The sequence below is a fragment of the Solanum stenotomum genome, chromosome 7 (genome assembly GCF_019186545.1).
Source record: "Solanum stenotomum isolate F172 chromosome 7, ASM1918654v1, whole genome shotgun sequence".
In the NCBI taxonomy this organism is placed as follows: Eukaryota; Viridiplantae; Streptophyta; class Magnoliopsida; order Solanales; family Solanaceae; genus Solanum; species Solanum stenotomum.
In genome coordinates, this window is record NC_064288.1 from 8309937 (window position 1) to 8331436 (window position 21500).

The window sequence follows — 21500 nt, forward strand, 5'->3', positions numbered from 1 at the left end:
AGATCGGTTCCCGATCTTCAGTTCAGCAGCATCAGTGGTGAGTCCTCATTCTTCGAGGACTAGTGACATGTTTATCCTTATTGCTTTTAATCTTTAGTTTCAGTTTTGCTAGACCTAGTTGGGGCATATCCCAACATTTCTAGTCAGTTTAGAGGCTTATTTCAGACATAGTTAGATTCAGCTTAGTGTTTTAAGTTTGATATTTCTTTTGTATTAAACTCTCAGATTTGATATATTCAACTATAATATGTGGGTATTCCCCATCTTTCCAGATTTATTTATGATTTAGCTTCCGCATCAGTTTATTATCTTTAGTATGATCATGATCATGTCAACAGGGTTAGCTTGCGATCACTTGTGGTCCTAGGTCCCGTGTCCTTGTCTCGGGGGTAGCTTGGGGCGTGACAAATATATCTAGAAATAGGCTCGGTGATAAAAGTATATCTAATATCTTGATTTTTATAAGTAGCAGAAAATCCTTTAGCATTTATATTGGTAAAAGGATAAATTGCACTTATAAAAGGAGTTCCTAGAATAATAGGAGGGTATAACTGATTTTTTTCTAACAAAAAGAAGTGAGGAATACAAACTTTATTCTGGCAAATACGAGTATTACATAATTTATACTTTATATCTAAAGCATGACCAGATGCAGATTTAATCATATGAGTTGTTTTTTCAAAATATTTAGTAGGTAGAAGACCTTCTTGAATGCAACTCACATGCGCCACTATCAATCATAGCAATGTTAGTTATAGAAAAAGTATTATCAATTAATATAGTACATTTAACATACCATTTATGAGCTGTAACAATTTGCGTCATTCCTAAAAACATATTTTGTATCGGATCAATATTCAAAGTGTTGGCAAGAGTATTTTCTTCAGCAGTAAATTCATCAACCTTATTTTTTCCTTTGCAATTAGCAGACTCAATCTGAGTAAGACGGTGATCATAAATAATATTATTTTGTTTAAGAAATTTAATTTCTTCTTTCAAATGTTCAATTTCTCCTATTAAATCATCAAAAGAGGTATCACGAATAACCATGGTTTGTTTAGAAGGGAGTCTATTATGAACTTCAGACAAGGAGTAAGGAGCAGAATAATTAAATTCATCTTTAACCTTTTTATCACTAAGAATACTAGTTGAAGAGCTAGTTTTACTATCAGCCAATTGAATGTTTTTTTCACGAAGAGTATTATCGGTAACTTCTTTTAGAAGTTCTATCACATTGTCTGCAGTGATAGTGAACATATTCATGTCTTTGAACTGAGATTGCAGCTTGTAGAATTCATCATGTTCGCAGTGACAAACATCACCATGACATTTGCAAGCATCATTCGAATCTTGATGAACCTTACAAGACTCAAGTTGCTCATCCTCTGTTGCATAACTTGCTTCAGAATTATCATAATCTGATTCGGAACCAGAAGTATATAGAAAACTATAAATCTTCTCTTGAATATCATTATCGAGTTCTAGAGTCTTAAGCTTTTCTAGCTTACAATTTGGAGCTATATGCCCAAATTTTCCACATTTATAACACTTAATCTTATCAAGATCCCTCCTTGATCTATTCTTGGTAAATGTATGAGATTTACGATGAGCCCTACGCTCATCTCTTTCTTCTCTAGTCCTTCTCTTAGATCTTCTTTTCTTATGATGAGATCTATGAGATTCGGATTTAGAAGTTGTTCGGTTGGTACCTTTAGAAGCATCTGGTAAATCGAACTGAGTACAAAAATCTCCCATTGTGACTTTTCTCTAAGCTTATCCATCTTTAGCTGTCTTGAGAGTTTTAACTCATTGCACAAATTTATGCCTTCTTGCGTACAATCCCCAATAAGCTTTCCATTGGTAAAATTATTATAGGGAATAATTCCTTGTGGATCTCTAAGAGTCTTTTTCACTCTTTCTGCAAATAAAGAAGGTAAACTATCAATAAATTTGGCTTTCCAGAATTCTAAGCCATTTTCGGGAAGTTCCATTACCTGACTTAAATAAGTGTCTTTATACCATCTAAACTCACCTAAATGTCTACATCTAAGACCATTTAGTAAAGATCTAATGGTTTCATATTGATTGGTAAATCTACCACTAAAATGTTTTAGGATGGTCAAGACTAAAGTATAAACAGTGTGTTCTCTATTTTTAACTAAAGCAAATCCTAGGTTATCAACTCCTTCGGCTGTAACCTTAGCGTTTATGACTGCTGCCTTTGCATCAAGGGTCATATAATTATCCCACCAACCTCTTAATTGACCCGTAAAACCTGCAATAATCATTTTGCAAATAGTCATGTCGGTGTTATTAACGCTCTTGCAGATGGTAGCATACATAAGCATCCTATGAACTAAAATAGTTAACTGTCTATCAGTCAAACCATCGAGATTCCATTCATAAATCTCGCTTCCACTATAAGAGGTGTTAGTTTGATTCCAATCTATTTTCTCTATTAAAACATCTTGAGAAGTTGGTCTGGGATAATAGTAAGTTTACATACTAGGTTTTCTAGCATACGTATTACCACTATTCTTCTTTGGATAACCATGAAGTTTATTAACTTCCATTTCCACTTGTGTCTTGAAATCGAAAGTGGCTTCCATTTCATCTGCAAAATCTTCAGCGAGGCTTATCGGTTTCGCACTTGCACCAAATTCTGAAAACTTTTTATCTAAAAGGCTTTCAAGTTCATGAAGAGGTCTAAGATTAAAATCCTGAATCTCAGGAGGTCTTTGAATAGGGACATCAGGCTGTTTAGACGTAGAAGCCTGTTCAGAGACTTGTTTCGCTGATTTTAACTTGTCATCAATTTGAATAATCAGATTAGTTAGATTATCTAACTTTTTATCTAGAGAACAAATATGTTCACCAATGACTTTGACATACAAACCCAAATAATTATTTTGAGAAATAAGTCGATTAATCTCATTAATACTTACTGCAGCCACCTCATTATCAATAAATTTATGAAAAGCAGTAAAAGTGATACCAGTATTATTTGGTAAATAAACAGAGCTTGAGGAGGATAAATGGATTGAGTAATATTACCTGATTCATCTTTGTAAGATCGTTCAAGAACGTTGATGAATAAAGGTAAATAAGTGGTTATAAACCAAGGCACAAAGAACATAATATGATTATGTAATGCACAAGTTTCATAAAATTCTTGAGAAATATTATTTAAATCTTCTTTACTGTAAGTGTCAAAAAACAAAGTTTTAAACCGGTTCCATTTTTCATTTAAAAATTCATTTTGAATATATTTTCTTGCCAGTGAACCTGGACTAAAATCAATTTGATGTTCTCTCATCATTAAGTATCATTAAGATTAAAATTCATCTCGGATACAGAAGGAAAATCTTTATCAGAATCATCAGATGATTTATCATTTGTTTGAACAATGTTTAACCAAGGATCAATTTTAATTTTTTGTTTTTCTGTAGATATAACTGTTGATAAAGTATGTAATGAAGCAGCTCAATTTCTAGCTGGACCATAACAAGGTTCTATTGGAGAAATATGTTGAATAGCCAGTCTTCTATCAGAAGCAAAAGAATGTCTACTATAAGGAATACTTTTTCCATCAAACTACATACAAATTTTTCATCGGAATTTTGACTAATATGAGAATATTCGGAATTGGTGACAGCATCTGTCAGTTGTTCAGGGGGTATAACAGAATCTAGAATCCAAGTAGTAGGAAAATTAATTTCTTCCCATTTTATAGGTCTTCTATTAGTGACCTTAGATCTGGCGAAATTAGTTTCTACCAAAATAGTTTGATCAGATGTATCATATAACTTACATCTAGGATTTAAAGTAGCAAGTAATTTATAATAGATTCTATAAGACAAGCAGATTAATTCAGAACCAGCTGCATAGTTATAACCATGCATCTTAACATTCAAAGTTAAAGCATCTAAGATATTAGAATCAGTCAAAGATAACTGCAAATTTGGCTGAGCATTAAAATAAACTGGGCCATAGGCCACTGTAGATTCTATCAAACCCATCAAATACTGTCAAAAATTAAGATTTCTTGCGTCACTAAGAGCAGCTTAGAACGTCTCTCGTAACCCTTTAAGAGTCAAAGGCTTGAAAGCAATTTGAACCATGCCAATATGCAAAAATTTATATTGAGATTTATAAAATTCAATATCACGCTTATTTAATAAACGAATAGTTTGTTCTGATGAGTTTAACGCCAAAGACTGCTCAGTTGTTTTAATGAACTGCTTATTTGAGATTTTATCAAACCAACCATAATCATAAACAGTTTTTATATTCACTTTCGGAATAGTCCATTTGTTTAACAAATCAAGGTTTTGAGGTATATCTACCTCTTCTAACCGAATACTTTTAATATCTTCTTGATCCATAAAAGAGAGAATGTATCTATGCCAAAATTCTTCACATCAAATATATATATATATATATATATATATATATTAATTATTATTATTATTATTAGGCTCATCGTAAATCTCATAGATTTATCAGGAATAGGTCTAGGCGAAATCTTAATAAGATTAAGTGTTATAAATGTGGAAAATTTGGGCATATAGCTCCAAATTGTAAGCTGAAAAAGCTTAAGACTCTAGAACTTGATGATGATATTCAAGAGAAGATTTATAGTTTTCTATATACTTCTGGTTCTGAATCAGATTATAATGATTCTGAAGCAAGTTATGCAACAGAGGATGAGCAACCTGAGTCTTCTAAGGTTCATCAAGATTCGAATGACGCTTGCAAATGTCATAGTGATATTTGTCACTGCGAACATGATGAATTTTACAAGCTGCAATCTCAGTTCGAAGACATGAATATGTTCACTATCACTGCAGACAATGTGATAGAACTTCTAAAATAAGTTACCGATAATACTCTTCGTGAAAAGATCATTCAATTGGCTGCTAGTAAAACTAGCTCTTCAACTAGTATACCTAATAATAAAAAGGTTAAAGATGAGTTTAATTATTCTGCTCCTTACTCCTTGTCTGAAGTTCATAATAGACTCTCTTCTAAACAAACCATGATTATTCGTGATACCTCTTTTGATGATTTAAAAGAAGAAATTGAACATTTGAATGAAGAAATTAAATTTATTAAACAAAATCATATTATTCATGATCACCGTCTTACTCAGATTGAGTCTGCTAATAGCAAGGGAAAAAATAAGGTTGATGAACTACTGCTGAAGAAAATACTCTTGCCAACACTTTGAATATTGATCCGAAACAAAATATTTTTTTAGGAATGATGCAAATTGTTACAGCTCATAAATGGTATGTTAAATGTACTATATTAATTGATAATGCTTTTTCTATAACTAACATTGCTATGATTGATAGTGGCGCTGATGTAAGTTGCATTCAAGAAGGTTTAGTACCTACTAGATATTTTGAAAAAACAACTCATATGGTTAAATCTGCATCTGGTCATGCTTTAGATATAAAGTATAAATTATCTAATACTCGTATTTGTCAGAATAAAGTTTGTATTACCCAATTCTTTTTCTCGGTAAAAAATCAGTTATATCCTCCCATTATTCTTGGAACTCCGTTTATAAATGCAATTTATCCTTTTACTAATATAAACGCTAAAGGATTTTCTACTACTTATAAAAATCAAGATATTAGTTATAATTTTATCACTGAACCTATTTCTCGAGATATTAATGCTTTAATTGAAATGAAACAAAAGCATGTCGATTATTTACAACTTGAGATATGTAGTATGAATATATTCGATACTTTGAAATCTACTAAAATACAGGAAAAGATTAAACTCATTTCTGAACAAATGACCATTGATATTTGTGTTGATCATCCTAGTGCTTTTAGGAATCGAAAAAAACATATTGTAACTCTTCCATATGAAGATAATTTCTCTGAGGAAAATATTCCTACCAAATCTCGTCCTTGCCAGATGAATACCGAATTGATCGAATTCTGCAAAAAGGAAATTAATAATTTATTGCAAAAGGGTTTAATAAAACCTTCCAAGTCACCCTAGTCTTGTACTGCATTTTATGTTAATAACGCAGCAGAAAAAGAACGAGGTGTTCCCAGGTTAGTAATTAATTATAAACCTTTAAATAAATTTTTAAAATGGATTAGGTATCCTATTCCAAACAAAAGGGATTTATTATCAAGACTATATGATGCTAATAACTTTTCAAAATTTGATTTAAAATCTGGATATTGGCAAATCCAAATATTTAACCATTCTTATAGAACGGCATTTAATGTTCCGTTTGGACAGTACGAATGGAATGTAATGCCTTTTGGTTTAAAAAATGCTCCCTCAGAATTTCAAAAGATTATGAATGTTATTTTTAATCCTTATTTGGATTTCATCATAGTTTATATTGATGATATTTTGGTATACTCAAAGACTCTTGAAATGCATATTAAGCATCTAGACATTTTTAAGAAAATAGTTATTCAAAATGGTTTGGTCATAGCTAAACCTAAAATGAGTCTTTTTCAAACAGAAGTTAGATTTTTGGGTCATTTGATTTATCAAGGAAAAATGACTCTTATTCAGTGATTTATTGAATTCGCATCAAAATTCCCTGATATTATTACAGATAGGACGCAATTGCAGCGGTTTCTGGGAAGTTTAAATTACATTTCCCCCTTCTACAAAAATTTGTCTCGAGATTTAGCTCTGTTATACGATAGGCTAAAAAAAGATCATAAGAAGCCTTGGACTAATAGTCTCACAAATCTTGTAAAGACTGTTAAAGAAAGAGTTAAATTTTTGCTTTGTTTAACCCTTGCTAATCCTGCTTGGCCAAAGATCGTTGAGACAGATGCGTCCAATATAGGTTGTGGTGGAATATTAAAACATATTAACCCGCATGATAAAAATGAATACCTTATTCGGTTTCGTTCAGGAAAATGGAGCGATGCTCAGAAAAAATATGCAACGGTAGCTCATGAAATGTTAACTATCGTTAAATGTGTTTTAAAATTTCAGGATGATCTTTACAATCAGAAATTTGTGATAAAAACAGATGCTCAATCAGTCAAATATATGTTTGATAAAGATTTTAAACATGATGCATCCAAATTAATATTTGCTAGGTGGCAGGCACAATTAGCCTTTTTTGATTTCGAAATTCATTATAAAAAGGGAAGTGATAATTTCCTCCCAGACTTCTTATCTAGAGAATATCTTTCTTCTTAAAAAAATGGGTTTTCTTGACTTCTTTACTGATATTACTTTGGTTACAATTTTGAAGGCAGTTCCTCTTAATAGAGATTTACATGAACGTATTTTATGGAGAATTATAGACGGAATGGTGATGGATATCGTCGCCAATTACATGATTGAACAAGAGTTATATGAAAGATTTTATTGTTCTGAAGTTTATGACCTTTTAAATGATTAAAATTAAATGTTATGTTTGCAGGATGGATCCTCCTTGGGTAACCAAGGCTAGAAGAAGGGGCAGTTATACTCGCGGAAGGGGAAGATCATCCTCCTCAAAAACATCAGGATCGTCATACGGATCCTCATCCAGCTCTCCTATTATACAAAGGGGAGGAATGAGCTTGGTAAAACTAACAAGCTCTTCAAAAGAATCTACTTCTTCAATACATCTGGATGATATTCCAGAAAATAATCCATTATACGCCCAACTGAGAGCATATTTATCTCAAAAGCAAAGTAATACTTTTGCATCGGTGGCAAAAGAAGAGGTTGATGATATTAGATCCTATGAAAGGGTAGTAAAGAAAGAAATGATATTTCTTATTGAAAACTCTGAGATACAGAGAAAAGAAGAACCCTGGAAGATATTCCAGCGATATTTACTTAATGGATTATACTTCCCAGGAGAGTCATACAAAACCCGCTCGTATTACGAGACCATTTTAACGAATACAGGTAGTGTTGAATTTCAGCACTTCTCAGGTTATAACACCAATGAGAATGTTTATAACTTCTCCAAAATGATCATAAAGCAGATTATATCAATTGAAGATTGGGGTATATCCTCGATGAAAGAAAGGCAGATCAGCCTCAATAAAATCCCTACCAATTTCACTTATTGGAATTATATTAACGCTTTCAATAAAGTCCTTTATTATAACAATGAAAGGCATAAACATACTTGGTTTATCAAGGTGTGTGCAAAGATATTTGTTGACCCAATTCCTAACTGGTTCTTGAACTGGTGGTCATACCACGGACCGACGGTAAAGATTTTACCTGATCCATTTTTAAAGTTATACAAAAACTGGGTTAAGGTTTCACCAGACCTTAATGATTTATACCACTCAGATCATGTTTGTTATATAGAAGAAATTGAACAAATTTATTTCTTCATAGAATTCTCGATTCCATGGATCCATAAATGGACCCCGGAAGTAGGTTTTACTGAAGAACAAATTTCATGCTTATATCGGATTTATTATAATAATTTCTGGGATAAATTAATGAAGAAGGATCCCATGACTAAATTATTATATGGCCAAGAATTATTGGACTCTATTTCTCAAAGAATCCAAGATTATGGTACTATTCCTCACAAAGGAATAATTGCTGACAACTCCGTCAAACATATTGCCAGAAGAATTTCCATTCAAGATGGAAATAAGGAAGAAATGATAAAGGAGTATTTGGATGAAATTAGGAGGAATCTACTCCTCAATATCACTCACTATGAAAAATCAGACACTTCGATAAGAAGTGAAACAAGTGATGATATCGCAAATGATGCTCAAGAGGCCCAGCCTTGTGAATCGGCGAAACCAATGACATAAGATATGATGTCTAAAGCAGAAGGTTTACTTAGGGAGTTGAAAAAGAAAGACAAGATGACCACTATTGATTAACAGTAGATACACTGTTAAACCACAGTAGAAAAAATGTTACTGTACATTTGGGACCCATTGATAAGAGACCCATGGTCACTGTAGATCACTGCAGATAGATCCCTTTTTCTTCTATAAATAAGATCTTTTGTAGTTGGAAGGAGGGCATCGAAAAAAACACTCTCTCTTCATTAAATTGTTTGTTTCTCTTAGTTTGTAAAGCTCTCGGTTTGCCGGAGGTTCGCCGGAAGTAAATAAAGTTGTTGATATTTCTTATCGGCCCTGTTGGCTATTGTTACAAGGTAATTTAATTCTCTTCTTTTAATTTTAAATCTTTTTATATCTCCGATCTGAAAGCTGTGACTATGTCCGGCTAAAAATTTATATCTATGCCGGATAACTAACTTCTCTTTTATATAGACCATGAACGGATCTAAGCTTTATTTAAATATAGAAGAATTTTAGTATGGCTTCTCGACTTAGTTCTGAGATTGAGGTACAGTCAGATCTAGTGCTACTTTTATTGGCTTTGTTTTTATGACTTCGTCTGATGAGTCGTGGTTTTTAGCCCGAAATTGAGTTTGATAAGTAGGGTGCTTAATACCCAGTTAGAATTATCAGACACATGGGCTCAATAAAAGTATGTATTAGCTTCTTGACAGGCCCTTTGCTTGGGTAAAATAATTAAATCATGCAGTCTGAGAAACTATGTTAAAATTCTTGTGTATTTCGATTCTTATGTAGTTGGACTACCTCTAAGGATATTGACTTGTTTGATCTATGACTGGGCGGATCACCGCCAGGTCAGTGATCATGTATCGTTGGTATCTATTAATTATTATTATTATTATTATTATTATTATTATTATTATTATGTTTATTATGTTTATTATTATTATTTTTATGTTTATTATTATTATTATTATTATTATTATTATGTTTATTATTATTGTTATTATTATTATTATTATGTTACATCATATCATCATCATCATTCATATTCATATACTAGTGAATTTGTCCGCGCTTCGTGCGGCTATAAAAGACGATAAGATATCAAACATACGATAATAAAAAATTCATATAAAATATAAAATAAAGATAAATCATAAAGAGAACGTACAAAATAAATAAATAATGCAACATCATTCTTATGACCTTAATCATTAAAAAACAAACGAAAAAAATGAAATTAATGCATAATTATTCGAGTTCGTGTCGACGTCGTCCACCCCCACAGGCCGTTCACCAAACAAATAGCCCTTCCTTTTGTTCTTCAAATCAGCCAAAAACATGAAAATAATAAGCACCGGAAACATTACTTAAAAAGGCAATAATGTGATTTTTTTACTATGTCTTATGCTTTCTCAATTTATAACACTATAATATCAAATATCAAATACTGTCATGAATATGACTATTAATTATTTTAGGGATTATGAGGATAAAAAGTTATGGGAGTGATAAATTTAAATGCCATTAAATTTTACATTAATTAATATGAATGAATGGTTAATTGACATATTTATTTATTATATAATATACAAAATAAAGAGAAATCATAGAGAGAACATATGAAAAAATAAAATAATGTAATATTATTCCTATGATCTTATTCATTAAAAAATGAAAGAAAAAATATACTCCCACAAATCGATCACCATTCAATAGTTTTCATATTATACTTCAAGTCAATTAAAACATGAATATAGTAAACATAAAAAAACATAACAACTTAAAAAGTTAATGTAATCATTTTTACAAAGTTTTACAATATCTTCATTTTTAACTCTACAATATAAAATACCAAATAGTTTTTTAAAATGAGAGGAATACATTCAACACTACATAAATTAGATAGACATAACTATATTATTTCTTTAATCATCCTTTCTAAGTATACCATAACTGAATAAAACTCATAACAATAGCTGAATAAATTATACAAAGAAAAAAACAGAAGATGGTCTTAATTTTCACAATTCTTTTAATTTGCTATAAAAAGTTCATCAAATACAAAAAATAATAGATAATTTAATTTAATTAACTGCCAAATGAGTGACTATTCTACTAAAACTAAATAATTAAAAATAAATAAAATAATATATTTACACAACCTTCTACCATACACATATACTGAGAGCAGACAAAAAGATAGCGGAATACAAATTTTCAAGCATAATATGAAACTGCGAAACTAAAGAGTCATAATCATAACTAAGATTGCATCAAATTGAGAAAAAGTAAGAAAAAATGCAATTTCAAAAAGAAATTAGGGAAAAAAAAGTAAAGATTTGGCTTTTGAATGTACTTTCATGTCTAATTTCTGAGGAAATAAACACAAATTACTTTCTTTTCTTTTGGTTATTACCGTGTTATCTTCAAAGTCTTCATATTGTCTCATGAACTACTCATATCAAGATATCTACTCAAGAAGAACAATTAATTTTTTGATTTGTAGATGCAATAGATTAAACAGTTAAATAGTGAAAAACTTAAGACTATTATGCAATCGAAAGGGCATATTGTAGCTTAATGACCCATTTAATTATGATCATTTTAATGACCCATTATAATGTAATAAATACAAATAATAATGAAAGAAATAATTCATATTTTTTAAGGTTTGAAGAAAGAAAATAAGGAAAAAATTCAAAATTATGAGAAAATAAATAAATAGTAATAGAGGCCAATGAGGCATGCCACATCAGTGGGTTCATTTTCAACTTTATTAATATATATATATATATATATATATATATATATATATATATAGATTACTCCAAAGTGCAAAGTTAAATCACCATTTTACCCTTACTCTAAATAAAAATATTATAAATTATTTAATTAATTAAATATTAGATAATAAAAACATAAAGAATTTGAAGAGTTTGAAATCAATAAGCTAAATGCCAAATATATAATCTCATCGATCACTTGTATTGAATTGACTAATAATCGGAAGGATTATTTCAGATGTCTCACACTTTTGATTTCTTTCTCTACTGCAAGATTTTTATCATTAACAATTTTATTCATTTATAGTGACATTGTGAAATTTAAACCATTAGAACGATTGACATGATATCAATTTGTCATTCTTTTTCTCTCACTTTTATATTTAATTCGATGTACTTTCCTTTCAGTTCTATAAATTTTCTTTAAATGTATCTTTTTATATTATTTTCTTTTACATTGTTAAAATATTGAGAAATGATACAAATATGGTTGGTGGTGTATTTGTAGATGAAACTACACGAAAAGATATCATGCACAAAGGTGCTAGAAGACTAGAAATATGAGGGATTTTATCTTTTTCAATATATTGATACTTTTTTTCAATTTAAGAAAATGTTATTAAAATATGTACAAGATAATAGTTTATTATTTTAAATAATATAAATTTATAAGAATTATTATGGGATATACGTGTCCAGATATTAGTACGTTAAAATCAAGAAACTCGTAGATTGAAAAGTTAAATTACCTAAATATCCCTTTCAAAGTGGGAACTCCAAAGTTAAAATTTTAAAAACCTCACATCCGTAGAAATATTCTACCTCTGTTTCAATTGTTTGTCCTATTTTTCTTTTTAATTTGTTTTTAAAAAAATCTCTTTCCTTTTTTTTGACAACTATTTAGTTCCAACTTTTCACGTGACATGTTTAAACCACAAGATTAAAGAACATTTTGGTACATTTGACATATCTTAATTTAAGACCACAAAATTCAAAAATCCTACGTATTTACTTTCTTAAATTCCGTGCTACGCATGACTCTTGTTTTCATTTGCACTGTTTGCTATATATATATATATATGCAATAAAACTCTCCTTTTCAACGCGACATACAAGGGTGACTAATGTGACAGTAAATCAGAGGAATCTGCTTCTTTATTTAATAAGAAGAAGAAATACTTCTATATTAGCAAGTAGAAATAAAATGTGTAGATAGCCAACTTTTCTTCAGGGAAGAGCATCACCATCACTCACCTCTGCGCGCGCTGCATCCCGTGAATCTAGACACCAACACTTATAGTTGGATCTTGATATCTCTAAGAGCTCATTAGGCGTCATGTTCTCGTGTGCCATGGATTTCCATGGATCAGAGCTACTGCTAAAGCTTAGAGCTGGTGAATTTGATACCCTAATAGTCCCTTCCATTGGGTGGTCTTGTGAGCGGATCCTCTTGTACAACCGCATGACAGACACTGAATCTTGGTAAGGATCATGGAAACCAACTTGAATATCATATCTGTTTCGGTCCAAAAGTTTCAGTTAGCATAGCACGGAAGAGTGCCTGAAATTGCCTCGTTCAAGCTCCATGTAAACAAGAAACCAACAGTGACTGAACATTTTCTTCGCTAGCAGGGGGATATCAAAGTTAAACGAACCATGGGAATATAATGGACAAACCTGACCAACAAAAATACGAAGATAAAATAAAACTAAACATGAGAGTGAGCAAGTTGCTTGCCCTAGATAAGTCTTGGTTAGGTATTTCAGAGAGTGGCTGACGAAATTGGTCTTCATCAGGGGGCGATATGTTGCAGTATCTCTGCATAGAATGAAAGCAAGACATGAGTATTTCAGGCGATGGATAGGGGGATGCATCTCGTGCAGAAAATATCTCCAAGGCATATGGAAATCGCTTTTCCATATACCCAACTTGACTGAAAAATACAGAGAACGTGAACAATTGATATGATAATTGTTACTTTTATCTTCTCTCTTCTGTTCGAATTTGTCAAAATGGATTACAAGAAAAGTCAGCACAAGCTCGCTGATCAACTTTCCGTGACGACCACATATTCTCCCATTGATGGAAGGAAATCAAGGCATCATGGAAGGACTTAAATGAACAAGTTTATGAAGTTCTAACCTTGACTTTTAAGCTAACACATTTATTAGGTACCGACCTTGAATTTTAACAAATACACACATTTTTTACTAGATCCAAATTTCTTGAATTTGTTTTTACAGGTTTCACCACACATAAAAGTGAAACATAAACTACTATTGATACTGATGCATAGCAATTCAGCATGCTGAGTGACTACTGTTAAGAATAGTGAGCAAAAATAGTTAGTTCAATATTCAAAATAGGAAGTGTATAAGTTAGTTAGTTGGTTATATATATTAGGACTAGAGAATCAGTAGAAGAAGAAGAATAAGAAGTAATAGATGAGGAAGAAGAAGAATCAATCTGATATAGAAGAAACTGACTTATGAGAGTTAGAAGTTCTCTCACAATTCTCTCTTATTGATTTTTTGAAGTAGAATTCGTACCTGCTGCATTTACACAGTGTGAAACTTCTGATTTCTTGTCAAGGAATTGTAAGACCTGATTATACTGCTCTCTAGTCAATGTACAGGATTCCAGCTGATTCTGATGTGGTAGTTTAACCTCTCCATCACACCTCAACTGTCCACTTCCTGCATCACTTGCATTTGACCTTACTCCATCATCAGACCTTGACCTTAAACCATCCTCAGACTCACCAGTTACATTATATGCATAATTACTTACTCCCTTCTTTTTGAACTTAAAGTCCGGTGGATATCCAATCATCTTGTAACAATTTTCCCTTGTATGTCCTTTAATTTTGCAGAAATCACAGACTAGATTATATCCCTTCTTGAATCTATTTTGAGTTCCACTTGTCCTTGAGTACATAACAGCATCAAAAGACCCTTGTAGACTTGATGGACAAGTACCCAACACTCCTGCATTAGCTACAACAGACCTTTGACTTTCATCACTTAAGATCATAGAATAAGCTTGATTAACACTCGGTACTGGCTTCAGCATCAGAATTTGACTTCTTGCTTGTAGATAGGAGTCATTCAACCCCATGAGAAACTGAAACAACTTCAGATTTAGATGATGCACACCATATTCCTTTGACCCCTCACAAGAACACCCTGGGATTGGGACTAGAGCTTCAAACTCTTCCCACAGCCCTTTGAGTTTAGAATAATACATAGACACAGAACTGGTGCCTTGACTTAATGTTGCAATTTCTTTATGCAGATTAAATGCTCTTGACCAATTAACTTTGTTGAATCTTTCGAACAAATCATCCCATACCACTTTAGCACTTGAAGCATACATTATGCCTCCTAACAAACTCTTTGAAACAGAGTTCATGATCCAAGATAAGACTATAGCATTCACTCTTTCCCAATTGCACTCTAGCCCTAGAAACATTTCTTTCTTACAAGATCCATCAACCATTCCCAATTTGTTTCTTCCCAGCAATGCAATCTTCATTGATCTAAACCAGATTGAATAATTTTCCACCCCAGTTAACTGAAATGAGATAATCTGTATTCCACTCACATCAGAAGAATGCAAGAACAAAGGATGATTGTGATCGATTACCAATACTGACCCAGAACTGGTTCCAGTGGCATGTGCTTGAGAATCTTCAGAGTTTGGTACCATTTCTTTGAATCTATTTGAAGCTGACTTTCTGCCAGTTGAAGAGTTGCGGATTTCCCAGAATAAAGCAATGAATATCTTGCTTGAATGCTCTAATACCATGTTAAGAATAGTGAGCAAAAATAGTTAGTTCAATATTCAAAATAGGAAGTGTATAAGTTAGATAGTTAGTTATATAACCAACTAACTAACTTATACACTTCCTATTTTGAATATTGAACTAACTATTTTTGCTCACTATTCTTAACAATTACAACATCCAGAAGATTCTCACAAGTGAGGTGTAGGGAGGGGAGATGTACACAGACCTTACCCCTATGCTTCTGAGGTAGAGAGACTGTTTCCGATAGACCCTAGGCTCGAGAAAATCATTTTACAGGACTTGGATTAGGCCAGAAGGATTAAAATGGATGGTGCTGGACATAATTACTTATATTGAAATCATGATATAACCAAATTCTGCATAAAAATAGCTAGACTCTTAACTTTATTTTTATCTATATAGAGATTCTAACTTGAAGATGTGGGAGTTCAAAACCAGTTCATGTAGAGGAGTCAGAAATTTATCTTCTTGGGTGGGGTGGGGTGGGGTGGGGTGGGTATAATGGTACTTGGGGTGGAGTAAATATTTGGCTGATCCCAGCAAGTAGAAGGATCAACGTACCAGCATTTAGAGGAACATCAAGAAAAAACTTTAGGGGTTGGAAATTACACAAAGAGGGCCATTTAACGCCTTACCTAAGTGGGCAAACAAAAAACATGCAGCAAGGGCCTCGCAAAAAATACTAGGCTTCTTGACATCAGTACCTGATTAAGCGAGTTAATAGGTCCATATCAAGAACAAATCTACTTCAACTTAAGCATTAATGCTCCACCCACAACAATAGTCAATTATAAGCTACTCCCTTTCTCTTTTTCTTTTTAAGAACGGTGTTGTCCACGCCAAATTGCGCGCAACTTGACTATTTTGGTGCTCTTAAAGAAGCATGTTATGTCAAATTATGGATAAACAAGCCGTCCATGTTAATGTATGGCAGTGAATGGTGTAATACACCTAATACAGATCAGGACCATGTCTGGACATAATAATACAGGATTCAAGGTTCCGAGAAAATGACTTTCATTTATTAGAAAGGAAAAAACAACATAAACTTACCTCCAAAGATGATCAGGATAATTCATTTTCAAGCAATCCAGATGTTTCTCAAGGTTATGGCCAACAAGTACTTTTGCTCTTCCACCATCCAATCTTACTCTACTAATTGACTCTCCATTGTGAAGAATCTGGAGAATTCTCTCCCGGACTTCATTCAGAGGCATGGCATCTTGTAGATTTACCTCCGTTATACCAGTAATTTCATACCTGGCACACAATGATGAGGAAGTATGAAAAGGTGCAATGCTAAAAATGTCACCACAAACTATAAATTTATATGTCAATTTGCCAGCAGATACCTATAATCAGTCACAGGAATCTGAGGTAGAACAAAAGTGTGAAAAATAAGCTTCTCATCTTCGTCAACTAGGCATACCCTTGCACAAAGGTCTAGAGAGCAATCACTTCCCCCTCCAACCATTTCACAATCTATGGCAACTGCTTCCCGATTTTTTATGCTGCTAATTCCATTACTTATATCCACTTCGTCTTCTGAATAAAGCATCTCTGCTGTATCCTACAACAATTATAAATACACATTCCAGCAACTAAACATACATCTAGAGTATCTAAGTGCAACTGAATGACTGATTCTTGAGAATGCATCCAGAGAGAAAAGTCATCAACTCACAATGGGTCGAGGAGTGGCTAGATGACACATTTCCTCATGCTCGTTGAGAGAGTCCACACTGCTGCAGATTTTCAGACACAAAATGCAGCCTCTTTCCGCAAAGATGCTTGAACATTTCACTTTGGACAATGGACCTAAATGTTTAGTGAAAAGAAAGCTTAGAGTGCATTTACACCTAAAGAAATTCATAGTTTAAGCACAATAACTGACCAGCAACGTGCTCCCTTAGTGATTCAAACGATTTGCAATGCTTGTTACAAACACCACATTTAGGGTCATGAACTGAATGATAAGAGGTCTTTATATGTTCAATGAGATGTTCCTTCTTCTTATACTGCTTGAAACAAGCAGAACACTTGTGCCTGACATCACATACAGAACATAAGCAAACACATTCAGGCAAATGAAAATCAAAATTTTACACAAGATTATGTCTTTACTCCTTCCATCCATAAACAAATACTAACAAATTCAAGCACCCAAGTGTGTGACCTAGTGGCCAACGAAGTGGATTGAGAACCTGAGGTCTCAAGTTCAAATCTCAACACATACAAAAACACTAGGTAATTCTTTCCACATGTATACGGTAAAACTAGTCGAGGTGTGGGAAAGCTGGCCCGAACACCACACTTGTAAAAAAAAATGACAAATTCGAAGTATAATGGTGAAAGCATCTATTGAAAAGGACAAAAAGAAGAAATTATTTTGACTTATTAGTATCGCAATAACAGGGTTTAGACTTTAGGAAAGTGGATTGTTAACTTATATGAACAAATTGATAAATAAAAACAAAAACCCCATTAGTATCTCCATTGCAGTTGCAATTACCTTGTAGTGGAGAGGGGTTGCAGAGGAACTTCTGACGGTTCGAATTCCATTGAAATTTGAATGAACTCCGCTGAAACTGAAAGTCGAATTAAAGAAAGTAAAAATGGACATGAATTGAGTAATCATGCATACAAATATTCTCATTTTTTTGCTAGGTACTAAATTGAGTATGCAATTGCAATTTGCAGGTCCCTCCATAAAGGAAGAAGGTACAATTTAGTCCCAATAATTTAGTATTCATATCATTTATAATCATATTCTCATTCAGCCCACGTAATCATATGTTGGTTCAATCCATTTAGTATGCCTGATTTTTAGGTCTAAATCTTAATCATTTACAATCAGAATTAGATCTGTAGGAGCGTCTTAATAACATTCAAACATATTTAATACGCGGTAAAAGAAATCATTGTCTCCTCTCTCTTCTTTCTCGGGTTTGCTCGATTTTGCTCTCTCTACAAAAAATTCCCTTTCTTTTCTCAACTAAACATCATTTTTTTCCTCTTAAACTGGTAAGTTTTCATAATCTTTACAAGTTGCGCGAAAACTAGACTATAACATTTATTGGACCATTCAAAATTGTAAGTCTCAAAAACTTGAAATAGTATGTTAAAGGATAAAAAGTATAAGAAATATTTAGAAATTATATCCAAGTAAATACTTTTACGTATAAAATAAAATATAATGTCAGGTTGGTTTGGTTTGATCTCGGTTAACTTTTTTTAGTTAAAACCAAATCAATCAAAGTATAGTCGTGTTTTTTTTTTCATATACCAAACCAAGTCAAACCAAACTATTAGTCGAGTTCTTTTCCAATTTAACTCGATTCGCAATTTTGTATTTTCGGTTCGATTTTGTACATTCCCGGAGAGAGGTATGAGATTGTGAGAAGAGAGGACAACGATCACGATGATTAACATAATAGTATTTGAATGTTTGTATGAGGAACTAGAGGACATTTGTGAAAAAATTAACGAAGTTGTATAGGCTCGTCAAGACAAGAGAAAGGAAAACAGTGTAATTGCACGTTAAGGATGGAGGTAATTGGTCAAGATGGCGGTGGTTGGTAATGGCGGAGTCAAAATTAAGAGTTTGGGGGTTCTAAATTTTAAGACAGAAGAGAAAAATATTGCAAAATATGTTTCTTTGAATAAATAAAAAAAAGGTTTGAACCTACAACACTAGTATGAAAGGCAATCCACCAATCATTCTTTACCACTGAGTTGTCAATCTTTTTGTTGGGGTTCACAAGTTAATATACATATATATTATATATTTATTCAATTTCTAATACAAATACAGAATCTACGAAAAAACTAGTGGGTTCATCCAAACCAAAGAAGACCCACCTAACTCTGCCTCTAGTGGTTGGTCAAGAGAAGTCTAAGGTGTAACTCTTCCTGAAGAATCTAATACCTAGTTCATCAATTCCATAGTTACAAAACGTAATTGCATAATAGGTAGACATGGATAGGCTATAAAAATATCATTTTCCCTTAACTTCTGAAAGATACGTCTAATAATTCATTATAAGTCAAGATTAAAGCATAGAGTTCCACATTAACAGTAGCTTAATTAGCACATAAATTAATTTAACTGCTAAAATATATCTTTCAATAGCCATAAGCCCATAATCCATTCCAGCATATTTCCTCATAGATAAAATAATTAGTAGTAAAATGGCCTAAACCTGCAAAATACACAAGCATTTTCAGTCAAAATATGTATAATTTGTGTAGAATTTGGTGTTATACCATTCTAGGAAGAGAACAAATTAAAGTTTATAAAAAAATTCCCTAAACATACTTTGACATAACAATAATTTCACACCTACAAAAAAAATGACAATTTCACCCCTCTCCCCACTCACCCCATGCCAAAACCCCCATCCCCGCTACCCTGTCACCTTAGCACAGGGGGCAGAGCTAGAAATCTATATATAGGTTCGACCAAATTCAATAACTTTAATTCAAATTTTGTTTTTATACTAAGAAATTCATTTAACATGTACAAAACTTAAATTTAAAACCAATTACCAATCACATCCCCTAAAGGTTACAAACCATAAAGTTCAATCACGCCTTTAATCATACTCCCAACCCAACAACCACCTCGTATACAATTTTCACAGTATATGTCTAGATTATATCAAGCATGAGATGACATATTACCTAGGATATGAAGAAGCATGATGACCATAGTAGTGAGGTTGCTCCATCATCATGGATCTTCTCATTGAATAATTGTATGGACTCATTGGCATTGTGTTATAGTAGTCATGGCCACGACTATAACCATAGCCGTGGCCATGGCCGTAGCCGTAGCCAAGGCCATGGTAGCCATGGCCATAACCATTATAAGAAGGACGATAATGTGTTGTGGGAGTAGTAAGAGAAGGATGCTTGAGCTTTACATGTACTATTTCTGCATGTTTTCCTGTTCCTTTTAATGCCTTCACTAATAAATTTGGATCAACTTCTCCACATACATTTACTTCTCCTTTTTCTGCATTTATTGTCAATGCATACACTCCTACACATACACACAAAAAAAAAAAAAGATATTTCACTAGTAAGAAAAGACAATTCAACTCTCAATCTTAAATGCTATGAACAAAAATATCAAATTTCATTAATTTTTTTTATAATTATTGTGTTCGGACTAACTTACATGTAATTTAATTCAATTAATTTAGAAATTAAGCAAATTATCTAAAACCAACAAGCAAATGAAAAATGAGTTTTATCCGGGTCGATGAAGCAATAACTCATTGTTTAGCCTAAATTGATTCGAATAAAACATGAGATCGATAAGTTATTATAACTTATCTCATTTGTTAATCCAGCCTATTTTTAGTCAACTAAATATAATTCAACTCGTTAATTAGACACCTTTGTTTGCTTATTCCTTTTTAAGATGGATTCAATCAACTAATTAACTCCATCAAACTCCTCAATAAATATCAATAACATGTCGTGACTACTTACCCTTATTTACTGTAAACTAAAATAAGCGACGTTTATTTAAATAATGTGCGGAATTAATTAGTGATATATAAGCATGTTACCGCATACGGAGCTCAACACTTCCACCATCTTCATCTTGCACGCATCGCAATGGACATCCACTTTCAATATGCAACTCTACAAAAATACAAAACAAATAAACATTACACTAAAATTAATTTTACAAAACCAATCCTAGGGTTAATGCAAATGTTTAAGAAAACAAAGGTTGTGATGGTGGAGTGGTAAATACTCATTCCTTAGTAATCAGAGATCTTGAATGACATATATAGCCACATATAGCGTTCCCCTAAAAATTATACTATGTGTATATAGAAAATTGTACGAAATATATAGGTCAAAAATTATTTTTCATACATATATATATTAAATCTTGGATATCCTTAACAAAATCTCTTACTGCACCACTGTAAAACAAACTGTAAGTATGAAATTGTCTTTGGTAGAAAACACTTGAACTTTAAAGTAAGACTTCTGGAGTTAGTCAAATCCCAAAACAGATACAGAATACCGAGTGAGAAATAAAAGTAACGAAACAAAGGATTTTTGTTTTTATTACTTACCACGTCTGCAAAGGGCTCCAT

The 21500-nt window shown here is 32.4% G+C and overlaps 2 protein-coding genes across 2 annotated transcripts; both read right to left on the reverse strand.

Annotated features, from left to right (window-relative positions):
- Nucleotides 1-12753: 12753 nt before the first annotated feature.
- On the reverse strand, nucleotides 12754-17998 carry LOC125871821 (RNA exonuclease 4-like). The gene is made up of 7 exons (XM_049552500.1): nucleotides 17891-17998; nucleotides 17273-17424; nucleotides 17063-17196; nucleotides 16731-16948; nucleotides 16432-16638; nucleotides 13308-13388; nucleotides 12754-13085 (listed from the first exon to the last, which is right to left on the reverse strand). Exons 1-7 carry the CDS (start codon nucleotides 17938-17940, stop codon nucleotides 12797-12799), a joined length of 1131 nt encoding a protein of 376 aa, XP_049408457.1. The 5' UTR covers nucleotides 17941-17998; the 3' UTR covers nucleotides 12754-12796.
- Nucleotides 17999-19558: 1560 nt separating this feature from the next.
- Nucleotides 19559-21500, reverse strand: LOC125871812 (heavy metal-associated isoprenylated plant protein 32-like). Its single transcript, XM_049552489.1, has 4 exons — nucleotides 21480-21500; nucleotides 20958-21033; nucleotides 20062-20422; nucleotides 19559-19580 (listed from the first exon to the last, which is right to left on the reverse strand). The coding sequence occupies exons 1-4, from the start codon at nucleotides 21498-21500 to the stop codon at nucleotides 19559-19561; spliced, it is 480 nt and encodes a 159-aa protein (XP_049408446.1).

What these genes read in the sequence shown, in the direction of transcription:
- LOC125871812 (XM_049552489.1), bottom strand. Translation starts at nt 21,500, where the DNA reads ATGGAGCCCTTTGCAGACGTG. An exon ending in AGTGTTGAGCTCCGTATGCG is followed by an intron (nt 20,423 to 20,957) that starts GTAACATGCTTA and finishes GTGTATGTGTAG; the next exon opens with GAGTGTATGCATTGACAATA. An exon ending in CATGCTTCTTCATATCCTAG is followed by an intron (nt 19,581 to 20,061) that starts GTAATATGTCAT and finishes TGTATTTTGCAG; the next exon opens with GTTTAGGCCATTTTACTACT.
- LOC125871821 (XM_049552500.1), bottom strand. Translation starts at nt 17,940, where the DNA reads ATGGAATTCGAACCGTCAGAAGTTCCTCTGCAACCCCTCTCCACTACA. An exon ending in CAACCCCTCTCCACTACAAG is followed by an intron (nt 17,425 to 17,890) that starts GTAATTGCAACT and finishes ATGTGATGTCAG; the next exon opens with GCACAAGTGTTCTGCTTGTT. An exon ending in TATCCTGATCATCTTTGGAG is followed by an intron (nt 13,389 to 16,431) that starts GTAAGTTTATGT and finishes CATTCTATGCAG; the next exon opens with AGATACTGCAACATATCGCC.